General features: G+C 34.5%; 1 protein-coding gene and 1 long non-coding RNA gene across 6 annotated transcripts; one reads left to right on the top strand and one right to left on the bottom strand.

Moving 5' to 3' along the window:
* Nucleotides 1–1574: 1574 nt before the first annotated feature.
* Nucleotides 1575–2989, bottom strand: LOC107909277 (ethylene-responsive transcription factor 9). The gene has a single exon (XM_016836748.2). The coding sequence runs from the start codon at nt 2507–2509 to the stop codon at nt 1841–1843; it is 669 nt and encodes a 222-aa protein (XP_016692237.1). The 5' UTR covers nt 2510–2989; the 3' UTR covers nt 1575–1840.
* A 2938-nt stretch (nt 2990–5927) lies between these two features.
* LOC107909276 (uncharacterized) lies at nt 5928–12166 on the top strand. 5 transcript variants are annotated; one of them, XR_001687200.2, is made up of 8 exons: nt 5941–6124; nt 6256–6327; nt 6481–6571; nt 6690–6752; nt 6835–7190; nt 7314–7406; nt 11011–11084; nt 12015–12166. It is a non-coding gene; the product is annotated as an uncharacterized lncRNA (long non-coding RNA). The 5 variants fall into 5 exon arrangements; XR_005910534.1 differs by lacking the exon at nt 6256–6327 and having other exon boundaries at nt 5928–6124; XR_001687196.2 differs by lacking the exon at nt 6256–6327 and having other exon boundaries at nt 5928–6124; nt 7314–7416.
* Nucleotides 12167–13431: the final 1265 nt, after the last annotated feature.

Genomic DNA, 13431 nt, shown 5'->3' with positions numbered 1-13431 from the left:
ATTGATTTCTCATATTTTATTTTTTCTTCTTACAATAGCTTTTCATCCATCACTTCAACCACCATAAAATTGAAATTAAATTAGTTTTTTTATGACAACTTCAGGTCTTAAATTTTCAAAAAATAAAAATAATAAATAATAAATTTTAATTAAGATTATATGTCAATAAAATATTAAATTTCATATTAAAATATAATAATAATATTTTATAAAATAAAATTACATTTCATATTTATTAAGATGCAGCAATTAATATATATTATAAAATTTCGTCTAATAATATAATCAAAATTTCAAAGGTTAATATAAAAATTGATATGAGAGCCAACTTATTATATCATCTAAAAAATGGATAGATGATATGGAAGATGGACTGTAGTTTGTAGATTTAAAAGTTCATCAGCAATTGAACATTGCTGTGGTATCTTGAAACCAAGTTTCAAAATCAAGGCACAACTAACACTATAATAGTTTAGCCAAAAAGTTCCGTGCGCCACAAAACCCACGGCACCTCACTGTGATAGGGCCACGAGTTCCCCCACAACGAGTCCAGAAAAGGGCGGTGATGTTAGCATTTAGCAATTAGGAATAGCCGCCCAAGCCCCCACTCACCTTTTTTTGCCTTCGCCTTGTCTCCTTTCCTTATTATTATTGACGGTTGCATTGCATTGACGTGCCCAAGACACTTGGCTCGCAATCATCCAACACCCAAATAAAAGGGTCGACCCCACTCAACAACTACCCCAGAGACAATGACCCCAAAACAAAACCTACAGCGGCGGCAATGCTTTTTGACCCCTCTCCTCTCCTCTGCCTTTTCACACTTCCACACGTCACACTTTTTCTGCGGCTTGTATGCGCCGTACTCAACACCTCCCTTCACGAGCCGCTCATCGTCCTTTCTCCCCCCTACATTTAACTTTTGCATTCCACGCGCCACAACAGTGAACGGTGTAATTGTTTAATCATTTCGATTTGAGCGCGTGTAATTACAGTACATCATTAAAGAAGAGCGCAGAATCCACTCCACAGATTTCGCCGACGAAAAGCGGGACCCATTAGGGAAAGGGGGAAGCGGTTTTGAAATAGAAAGCGTCCCGTGTCTAACTGACGTGATGCTTTTCGGTTTGCCGCGTGGGTCCCTTTCTTCCTTTACCCCTACTGCCGCCACATACAAATTTTAATAAATACTAAATGATAATTAATTGGTGGCAAAAATATAAAACAGACACGTGCCTGCCGGCTATCACCATAATCACGACCCATCTGTCAAGCATAAACACGGTATTATTATATACATCACTCTTGAAAATCAGCCGTCGGTAACGCATGCTACCTTTCGTACTTAAATTTTTTATTTCGTCACTATTGGTATGGATTGTTGCGGAAAAGGAAGTACATGAGAATAGAAAAATAAACTACAACTGTTTCAGTTCTTACAATTAGTTTCCCAGTCATTTTCTCATTATTTTAATCCATTCAGAGAAAAGGTATCCAATTTCAAAACTAACAGGATTAAGTTCCTAAAGTAGGATTGAAAACAGGAACAACAGCCTAATTAAGAAAGATTCTCATTAAAAGTAAAAAAGAGTGGTTAATTTTTGAACGAGAGGTTATAAACAAAATCATCTCAGATAATGGATCATAGTTTTCCTCAGTTTGCAAACACGGATTACTGTCGTAAAACTATTTACATCGGATTTAAAAGATAAAACCGTGTCTAAAATGATACAAAACACGGATTACTATCACCTCTTGTTTATCATAGCTTCCTACCTCTCAGATGCCTAAAATTAAGATCATGAAAAGGCGTTTTCCGTTTAAAAAAAAATGCAAAACATCAAGCATCGACTGGAGGAGGAAGGTTAAGATCGAGGGCAAGGCCAGGTCTCCTTGCCTTGCAATGAATGGCCGATGAAGAGTCCGGTTCACTTCGGACTACACTTGCAAATCCCATACCCAACTGTACTCCCACCGGATCGAACCGAACCGGATAAACCTGACCAACAACGCCAGCTCCCCCCAACGCTTCGAAAAATAGAACCGGCCGCGACCGGGTCACCCCGCTAATCCCACCATTAGCGACTCCACCACCCAGAGCCAGCTGCTGGTGGCACGCGAAAGGGAATCTCCCTACTGCCCCGGACAAGGTGTTGACTCCACGCTCCACCGTTGGGCTTCCAGATTCCTCCACCGTGCTGCTTTGGCTAGGGCTCTGCTGGTTCTGGCCCTTGTAACAGTTGGTTTCATCCGGTAAAGGGAAGTTGGTCTTAGCCTTAGGTCCACGAAACTCACGCGCCGCCGCGTCGTAGGCTCTGGCAGCTTCCTCAGCCGTATCGAAAGTACCAAGCCAAACACGGCTTTTCTTGCCGGGATCTCTGATTTCGGCAGCGTACCTACCCCATGGCCTCTTCCTTACTCCCCTGAAATGCACCTCTTGGCTGCTCGTACTTCCAGTACCGTTAGCTTTCTTCAAGGTTTTGCTCGCATTTTTGTCTTGGGGAGCCATAAAAACTTGCTTTCCCTTTTTTTTTTTTTTTCTCTGAGTTGTAAATATTTTTGTTTGAGTCAAATGCGTATGGATTAGTTTTAATATATAGAGTTAGGAAGCTGTGCAGTCAATTAGTTGTTTGACTGAGGCGCCGCCCAAGTTAGGAGACAATGTGATACGTTGTACGAGTGTACGTGTCACGCGGAAATTTCGAGACAAGCGGCGAGGTTGTTGATGTTGTGCCGGCTTTTGCATTCACCGCTTTGCATTCCCCTTCACGCTTCTACTTTTTTGAGTGGATTCCACTCTCCACTAATTTAAATTTAATAAATTATAGATCATTATGCTAATTTTAAGGGTTTGGAAATTGAAGTACAATATTAAGACAAGATCCTAAATAAGTGTAGAGCGTGTAGAGCACGATGGTTTTGCAGAAGTGGGGGGAAAAGGAGATTTGTTCGGTGCTTTTAAGTGATGACTGATGACCAATTCTTGCAACTGACAGTATCAGCTAATATTCGGAATCACTTTATAACACCGACAGTTAAGAGAGAGAAAGGAGTAAAAGGAAAGGCAGGGACAAAGCGACGCGTGTTCATAGCGCTTCCCTTTATGAGCTTCTGTCATCCGCCTCCCCTACCCCTATTTCTGAATTTTGAAATTTTCCGTCTTAGGATTTTTTGTCGCGCCTCATCCAAAACCCTGTGGGTTGAAATTTAATAATGGTTTCCTTGGTTGGACCATACAACACAAAAAAACTTCCATGGTAATACATTTATGATTATTACCTAAAACTTTTGTATTTACAAATAACACGGACTTTAAACTATTAATTAAGAAATATTTGGTATCAGATCATTTATTTTATATGCGTAAATTAAAGTCGGATAAATCTTTATTCAGAATAGAATATTTTAATATGAGATTTGATTATTTGAATCGAATCAAATTTATTGAACGGTTAGCATTTTAATTTTGATATATTAAAATAAATTAAAAATTAATTAATTTTTTTATAAAATTTTTAATAAATAGTTTATTGAAAATGTAGAAATCATTGTCTCAAATTATTATATTTTTGTATAATTTATTATCATGGTTTAATTTTAATTCTAAATTGATTCATTTATGTATTGGATCAAAAATATGACGCAAAAGTAGAGATTAACACAATACAAATGCATTAAGTATTAGATAATAGTATGTGCCATAATTAACATAAATAGGGTTAACTAATCAAGACGTACTCGAACTATAACTTAAATTTTAAATTAGCCTACAAATTTCAAAATATTTTGATTGAGTTCTTAAAGTATTAATATTGTATCAGTTGAGCACTTTCTTCAATCTAGCCATTAGCGTAGGTATAAATGCCAGCTTAAATATATCACAGATCATTTTTATACATTGAATGATACTGACTTCTTTTTACATGTTCGATTCAAGTTATTTATACATTAGGTAGGCGTATTAACAATTGGATCAAATTGTTTTAAGTACGATTCACATCAACTACAAACTTGCATTTAACGCCCAAATCAATGACTAGCCTAACTAAAGGACATGATTAATATAATACTAATAAAACTCAATCAAATACTAATCATAATATGTTTAGTATAACTAACCATATGAATATCATGATCAAAAGTTGAATTAGGTTTCAGTTTTTCTACATTAAGAAATTGTTTTATATGTCACTGTATTCGTGTTGCTTTCATGTTATTTTCATCGTATTTAATTATTTATAAAAATTAAATTTATGCTAATTCACTTAATTGTTTAGATTTAGTTATGGATATTAAGTTTGACTACCAGCCAATACAAATATCAATCCCTTTATGCATATTTTTCCTTTTTTTTATTAAAAAAGATTTTTTTTTTCATGTGAGTCGACTTATAAATCAACATATTGATTACATAATGAAAAGCCTTTTTGTTAGATTTATTTTGCACCAACCTAACAATTATCAAAAGCTCTAGCACCTTCCATAACAAACTTATCATTCGAGCCTCATACTTCATATGTAGTTTTCTTTAGCTAATCTCACATGATACTTTGATCACAAAGTTGACTCTTATTCATCAAGTTTGCATTGAGTCTTTCCATTGGATGAACATTTTTATATGAGTATCAAAAGTCATTTTTGGGTTCATGGACGTGACAGGCTTAATTTGTTACAAGGCCTCGTAACTCAATTCAAAGCTCAAGTCAATATGTTGGTACAAGAATGGGGTACAAGAATGGGTGTCAAAAGGCTTTCAAGAAGGGATTGGAAGGGCCAAATGTTGCTACTTCATCTTCTTTGAGTCATAAACTAGAGATTTGATGTTTCAAATGCAATGGTAAAAAGGTATTTCCATTATGAATGTCCAAGTAAATGGATAATGCTTATTCATGATAATAGTGAAAATTACATCTAACTCTGATCTAGAAGATCTTGATATGCTAGATTTGATTGAGGATAACCCTATTAGGGGTTCTGTTAAGGAAGAAGTGTTAGAGCCACCTACTATTGGTGAGGATTTTTTGCATCCTTGGTGTCTTGTTGTCCATCGTACTTCGAACATGCAATTTAAAGATGATGATGAGCAATGCTCCAATATCTTCCATTCACGTTGCTTGATAAAGGGAAGCTTTATTCATTAATAATCGACAGTGGCAGTTCCACCAATGTTGTAAGTAGCTATTTGTTAGATAGGATGGATTCAAGTTGTAATATGAAAATAAGAGAAAACAAAAAATTAAACACAAGATGAAGATAGAGGTTAATTAAAATAAAAGAGATTGGGAGAAGAGAGAAGTGAACAAAAAAGAGGTGAAAGATTGTTCTTCCTTGAAACAATATGTTTCAAAAAAGACAATTAGGTAGAAGAATGGCAAACGACCCTTCAAGTATGATCCTTAACAAATTGAGAGTTAAAAGAATTTCCACAAAATATTTTGAAAGAAACAAAATTAAAATTTCTTCTGAAAAGAATATTCTCAAAAAGAAAAAAAAACCTCCAAAGTTTTTTCATAAACAACAAAAATTCCAAGATGAATACACATTAAAAAGGTTGGCCATATTTATAAGCACCCAAGCCATAGAGTTCAAGCTACCTCAAACTCTTAAGGGTAAAGGTAAAATTTATCTACAAGAGTTTAAACTAAAATCCTAATTCTTTAACCATTAGAATGTAAATATAAAACAAAGACTACTAACTCATACTAAATCAAAATTCAACCATTTAAAATAATGGACTAGATTTTTTTTTTGAAAATTTCAACTGAGATAAAAAAAACAAAGCCAAATAGGCTCAAAGTTCAGTTTTAACGAACCTAAAACAAATCATAAGAAATAAACAAATCTGGCCCATGTAATGGCCCATAAATTCAAAGAAACCTGATAAGGTTGGCCTTAAAAAATAAATAAAAACAAACTGACGGTAAAGTAAAAGAAAGCTTCTAGAAATCTCAGTTGAACAAGAAACAGCTGGCCTCCATTATCTTTTCATTTCCTATCACCGACACAGCCATCTTTTAACCTTCTGCTACTCCTTTCAACAGTCGTCTCTTTCCTCTCAATTTTGATATGTTAGACGCTCCCTCTCCACTACTCAATGAACGATATTCGAAACCGCCTTAACCAGGTAATGTCCTTCTCCCTTCTTTAAAGCTTCTATTGCAACCAAATGGGCATACATATTTTCTGTTCTAGGAATATGACAAAAGCCAATACTGTTAAAAATGACTTTTATATCTTGGATATCTTTTATGATAGCTCCGATGGTCGATCTGTCTTGTTCTGAGCTTTGACACTTTTTGATAATCGTTTTCGAATCTCCTATTATTTGTAAGTCTTTGAGCCCCATAGACCTTCCTAACTCTAAGGCTTGTAACCCTGCATATGCCTCTGTCCCGAATAGAGTTGCTATATTGGTGTGGATTACTGATTTTGAAGCCAAAATCTCCCCTCCCTTACCTCGAACAATCAAACCTGAAACAGATCTTGCTTGTTGCTGATCGAAAGCTGCATCAAAGAAGACTGACACACTCGTTCTTCTTTCTTCAGTTCTCGAACCACCATTTCCTGCCAAGTTAAGTTTCCTCTCCTCGATTCCTTTTAACTCTGAAATAAAATCTGAGATTTTAAAAGAGATGTCCCTGCTTGTTGTTTGTCTGTTTTCATATATAAATATGTTCCTACTTGTCCAGATTACCCAAAGCCCACAACAGAAAAGTCGGCACTGTTCATTTGACCCTCGACTAAATACCCATGTAAGCTAGTTCCATAATCTGTCCTAAGTATTATTGAGTAGCCAAGATAACTGTAAAAGTCTCCAAACTTCTGTTGTTGTAGGACATCCACGAAAGATATGATTGCAATCCTCCTATTCTTTGTTGCATCGAGGACACTGGGCATCAGCAACTATACTTTTAATCTTCAGATTAGCAAAAGTAGGAATGTAATTCCAAGAAATTCCCCATATTGTAATTTTGACTTTCGAGGGGATTTGTAAATTCCATAGCTTTTTGTAAAAGGCTTTAGTTTCGGTTTGTAAATTAATAGGATTTTGAGTACCCTCCTGTAATAGTTTGTAGGCGCTTCTAACCGAAAAATTACAAGATGGTTCTCCTCTCCAGACTTGGAAGTCTTCATTTGCTAACGTTGCCAAAGGAATCTGCAAAATCTTTTTAGCAACTTCCGCATTGAAGGTATTAATAATTATATCATCTTTCCACTTTCTTCTATCTGCATCAATCAGGTCCGATACTAATGAAATATTTCCATCTCTCTGTTGATTTTGCAATCTATCTTCTTCACTACCCGAAATCCAGAGGTCATTCCAAACAGAAATACGATCCCCCTTACCAACCCTCCAGCAAAGTCCTCCTTCCAGAATGCCTTTTGCCGACCAAATACTCTTCCAGGTAAGCGAAGGTAAATTCCCTAATTGAGTAGTTAGAAAACACGCATTCGGATAATATTTAGCTTTCAATACTCGAGCTAGCAAAGAATCTGGAAAATTAATAAGACGCCAGCCCTGTTTAGCTAATAATGCAATATTAAATTTATCAAGTTTTCTAAAGCCAAGACCACCTGCTTCTTTCGAGACACACACATCCTTCCACGCACACCAATGAATCCCCTTCTTCCCCTGATTTTCCCCCACCAGAATTTAGCTATTATACCTTCCAACTCATTACATAAAGACTTAGGAAGTAAGAAACACGCCATAGAATAAGTTGGAATGGATTGTAATACTTTCTTAATGAAAACCTCTTTTCCACATTGAGAAAGATACTTAACACTCCAATTGTCAATTCTTTGTTTTAATCTGTCCTTCGGACTTTGAAAAGCTTCTTTCTTGCTTCTACCCACTAAATTTGGAAGTCCTAAATACCTTTCTGGATTATTTGAACTGCGAACACTAAGCATCCGAGCAATTACCCTTTTTCCTTCCTTCTGCGTATTTGTACTAAAAAAGATTGTGGATTTATTGTAATTAACACATTGGCCGAACTTAGCTCATATTCCTTTAAGATACTCTTCAAAACAGTAGCACCTCTCTTTGTGGCTTCTCCAAACAGAATGCAATCATCTGCAAATAAGAAATGTGAAATCTGCGGACCATTTCTACTAGCCTTTACTCTTCGAATTAAATTTCCTTCCGTTGCTTGCCTTAGAAGACTAGAAAGTCCCTCACCACAAAAAAGAAATAAAAATGGGCTCAACGGATCTCCTTGTCTAAGGCCTCTAGACGGGAAAAATCTTTCTCCAATGACACCATTAAGAACTACTGAATATGATACTGTTGAAACACATTTCATCAACATGTCAACCCACTCGAAGTCAAACCCTAATTTCTTCATTATTTTTTCAATAAAGTCCCATTTAACTCTATCATATGTTTTACTCATGTCTAGTTTTACTGCCATAAGCCCTTTTTCCCTAATCTTTTATTCTTCAAAGTGTGAAGAATTTCATAAGCTAATAAAACATTATCACTAATTAGTCTCCCAGGAACAAAAGCACTTTGAGCTAAGTCAATGCATCTATCAATCACAATACGGAGACGATTTGAAATAACTTTAGCCAACAATTTATAAAGCACATTACATAAACTGATTGGCCTAAAATTGGTAATGTTCAAAGGATTAGGGATTTTAGGAATTCAAACTATATTCGTCTTGTTTATTGAGCTGACATCCATACTTCCATTCAGTAGATTAAGACAAAACGATGTGACTTCATTGCCAATAATTGACCAGCATTTTTGATAGAGTAATGCTGGAAATCCATCCTCCCCTGGTGCTTTTGTTGGGCCTAATTCTGCAAGTGCCTCAGAGATCTCTTCTTTTGTGTACCTTGCATTCAGTTTCGAATTGTCCTCATAAAAAATGCATTGCTTAATTCCTGCCAAAATTCTGTCATAATTTCCCCCCCTCCCAGTCGAAAACAACTTTTGAAAATACAGCCTTGTGATATCCTCCATTTCTAAAATATCTTCTGTTTTCGTACCATCATCTGATTGCATTCTATTAATAAAATTTTTTTGACGTTTCTGAGTTGCCTGTTTATGAAAAAATGCTGTATTTTTATCCCCTAATTTCAGCTAATTAACCCGCGCCCTTTGTTCCCATTAACGCTAATCTTTTTCAATCTCAAAATTAAGTTGAATTTTAGTGTTAATGAGCTATATCAAGTTTTCATCATTTCTTTCATTCTCTTCTAAGCTGTCCAATTTTGAAATTAACGCCATCTTCTTTCCCTTCCTGCTTTTTTGTATCTTATCAGCCCATTTCTTAAGTCCCCTATTCAAACTTTCCATCTTACTCAGCAAATCACTTGTGGCAGTCTCCCAAATACCTTTAACTTTTGAAATAAAACTCTCCTCCAAAACCCACCATGCCTCAAATTTAAAACTTCTAATAATTCTTCTCTTCTCCTCCTGTTTGGTAGTAATGAGCAACGAACAATGATCGGAAAAAGAATGAGACATATGTCTAACTTGAAATTCCGGGAATAAAGTTATCCACTCTTCCGTAGTCACTCCCCTATCCAACCGCTCTTGGATATTCGTTTTTGGTAGATTTCTTCTTTCCCAAGTGAACCATCTTCTAGAGAAACCCAAATCCCTTAGATCACAATTCTCTAAAATCGTTCTAAATGCTTCCATTCTCCCTTCCTCTCGAAGTAAACCTCCCTTTTTTTTCAAAGCTATACAAAATTTCATTAAAATCACCACACACCATCCAAGGCAATTCCCCTCCATTACGCAAATGTCTCAACAAATTCCATGATTCTACTTTATTTGAATAAGGAGAGCCATAAAAACCAGTCAATCTCTAATTTTTTTCCTCCTCTGCATCCTCAATTTACACATCAATATGACTTTTTAAATAGCTTTTGTAATGACCCAAAATTCACGGGCATCGAAAAAGTATAATATCGGGCCTCCGTCTTAGTAAATTGAGTCCGAAAATAATTATTAGAAATATTTACGAGACTAGTTATGTGTTTAATTAAGTTTTAGATAGATGAATTTAATCTAATTAAGAATAATTAGGAAAAAGGATTAAATTGAATAAAGGGTAAATGTTTAATTATAGATCAAAAGAAAATAAGAGGGACCAAATGGGCAATTAAGCCACATTTGGAAGTTTAGGCGGCATAACATTGTAAAAATCTTAGATTTTTATATTATTTATTTATATAAATATATAAATTAATTATAAAGGATATTATTAAATTAATTATATTATAAATATTATATTAAGAAATAAATTAAATAAAGACAAATGTATGGTGATATTTAATACAAGTGTATTAATAAAATACATACATTTGTAATACTTATATTTAATTACTAAATAGATATTTGTTTTAATTATTATATTAAAGTAATTAAATAAAAGAAAACAAAAGAAATAAAATAAAGGAAATAAAGTAAAGTAAGTTAAAATAAAAGAATAAAAGAAACAAAAGAAGAAAGAAACAGAATAGCCAAAGACGAAACAGAGAAGAAACAGGGGAGAAAGAAGAAAAAAGAAAGAAAAAGGAAAAATTGAAGGTTTAAGGTTTAAAGCTTTGATTGGTAAGTCAAATTAGCCCTTTTCTCTTAATTCTAATGTTTTAAAAGCTTTAAAACAAAGTTTTGATGGAATTAAGTTGATATTTTGTAAGTTCATAGGTTTTTAAGTATAGTTTATGTTGAACAAAAGAGATGAATTAGGGATTAACTTGAAGGAATTTTAAGTTAGAATTGAAAAAGGGATTAAATTGTAAAAGAAACTATAAGTTTTATGTTTTAGGGACTAAATTGAGGGAAATTCGAAATTAGCAAAATATGCTGAAATTTTGATAGTTAAATTTTAGTTTGGATGAAATTTGAATAGAAATAGAGTGTGAATTGAATTAGGAAAGTAAGTGAATTTAGTTAGGATTAAATTGAGAATTAGGAAGAAATTGAATAGAAATTCAATTATTTATTATTAGTGCTGTAATTAATATTACAAATTATTATTTTCGTAGCTAACAAAGAACCCGAGGCATCGGCGTCAAAAGGAAAGGAGAAAGTTATCGAGGACTAAAACGGGAGAATAACGGTTTGTATTACTATAATTCAAGTTATTTATTATTAAATGCTAAATTTTAATTTATGTGTCTAGTAAATGAAATGTGAGGTAAGTATAATATTAGTATTAATTTATTAGTATTATTATTATTATTATGAGTGGGAATTAAATTGAATAGTTTATATGAATTAATATTTGAATTGTTTGTTGATTGAAAGCGGGAAATGAATTTGAATCGAATTGTGAATGGTATTAAATTGTATGGAAATGTATTGAGTTGTGAAAATGTGTGAATTTGTGAAATAATTATTGATTGAAGGTGGAAAAATGATTGAATTGAAAGTGTGAGAAATTGTGATTGAATTGAGAATATATGTGATTTAAATACCCTATTAACTAGTCGGGCTGAGTCGGATATAGTTGGCATGCCATAGGATTGGAAGAGTTCAGTGATACTTCGACCTCGAGTCGATGAGACACTGGGTGTCACTATATTTCTTCGGATAGATTCGATGAGGTACTGGGTACCAACTTTCTTCGGCTTTGCCGATGAGACACTGGGTGTCAACTATTGCTTTGAACTATCCGATGAGGCACTGGGTGCCATTCTGGTGTGTTTGGTTGGATTCGTGTATCCGCCAAAGTCTGAGTTTTGTTAATAGGGTAAATGATGAAATGATAAACCGAACGAGTTGGTCAAACGAGCTATTGAAATGATATGAAAAAGTTGAATTGTGAATTGAAATGTGAAATGAGATTGAGAAATGAACCTAAGGTTCGTGATTTATTCAAACTCAAATTGTGGATATACGATATTGGTTGATGAATTGCTATTGTTGAAATATTGAATTTAAATTGTATATACGATTTATGCATTACATGTACATTATTGTTATAATTTGAATTATGGTAATACCACTGAGTATGAATTACTCAGCGTACGGTTGTTTCCGTGCGCAGGTCGATAGAAGTCAAAGGTCCCGGTTCAGCATCCATATTAATCCCGGCTTCGGCAAAACTTGGTGATGTATTTTTCCTTTGGTAAAGGTGGCATGTACATAGATTGTGTATAAATGTTATTATGTTTTAATATATAATGGTTAAAAATGTTAGTATTAAAAGTTTATGGATTTTAATGAAAGAAGTCTATCTATTTTATCTAATTAGTTCATTGTTAAATTTTAAATTGATATTGTGTAGATTGAGTTTGATTAGAAGTATTTAGAATAGAAAATGTGAATGTGAAATGAATTGGTTGAATTGGTGATATTTGGGAACTATATGGTTTTAATTTGCAGAGGGTTTTATGTAAAAATAAGCAGAAATGTTGCCGAAATTTTTATAAAAAAAAAATGAAGTCATTTGGTAAACAAACTAATAAATTTTATGAATTATTTTAATATATTGGTTATTTATTTAAGAATTGTTGTAAATCGTTCGATACGTCCGGTAATGCCTCGTAATTCTGTTCCGGCGACGGTTCGGGATTAAGGGATGTTACAGCTTTGAAGCCTAATATTGATATCTCCACGCCAAGCCAAACTTAAACCACCTCGAGATCTTGTCGCGTCCACATCAATTCCATTGAGAAAATCACATCTTCTTTGAATTCGTTCCATTCCCCTTCTGTCAATTTTTGTCTCAATAAAGAAGACTATATGGGGATTATATAACCTTAGCCAGTGCCGAAGTCTATGAACCGTCCGTGGGCTCCCCAAACCTCGGACGTTCCAGCTTAAAATTTTCATTGTGACCGGTCGGCTTGCCTCTTGGCAGTCGCCGATAAAATAATGTTAACATTCCCCACTTTTCGGTTCCTTTGCGCCAAATTGCCATTCTCTTCCTTTGTAAGACCGTCTTCACTCTCCCCCATTGCTCTCTTCTTCTCTTCCTCCACAGTTAACGCCCTGTCTTCTATATCATGATCCATCAAATTATAAGAAAAATCATCCTTTTTGAAGATCGATGATTGACCTTCCAGATTAAATCCTAATATTGGATCTATATTTATGCTTTATCCCAAGCTCCTCATTGAATCCCTCGTTTTAGGACCTAATACTTGAATCTCCTCTTTATTCTCGCCCCAATCTTCTTCCCCCTTTCGCAACCAAACTCTATTCATTGCTAGAGCTCTTCGAGATTGAGCACTTAAAGATAAATCCTATCCCATCTCTGCCACTTCCACTCCTAACGCCATCTTCGCTTCACAAAAAGAATCACTATATCCCAATCGCCCACAATAAAAGCAAAAGAGAGATAATCGTTCGTACCTAAATCTGACGTATGAGCAATTGCCAAAAAATAAGATCTGTTTCTTCCTTTTCAGAGGATATCTTACATCAACTTGAACTCTGATTCTCATGAAATTTTGATTTTC

Source organism: Gossypium hirsutum, chromosome D02 (assembly GCF_007990345.1).
Source record: "Gossypium hirsutum isolate 1008001.06 chromosome D02, Gossypium_hirsutum_v2.1, whole genome shotgun sequence".
Lineage (NCBI taxonomy): Eukaryota > Viridiplantae > Streptophyta > Magnoliopsida > Malvales > Malvaceae > Gossypium > Gossypium hirsutum.
This window is presented reverse-complemented; position numbering and strand designations above follow the sequence as displayed.

Bases quoted from the DNA above. Each gene is read 5' to 3' on its own strand.
- LOC107909277 (XM_016836748.2), bottom strand. From the start codon at position 2,509: ATGGCTCCCCAAGACAAAAATGCGAGCAAAACCTTGAAGAAAGCTAAC.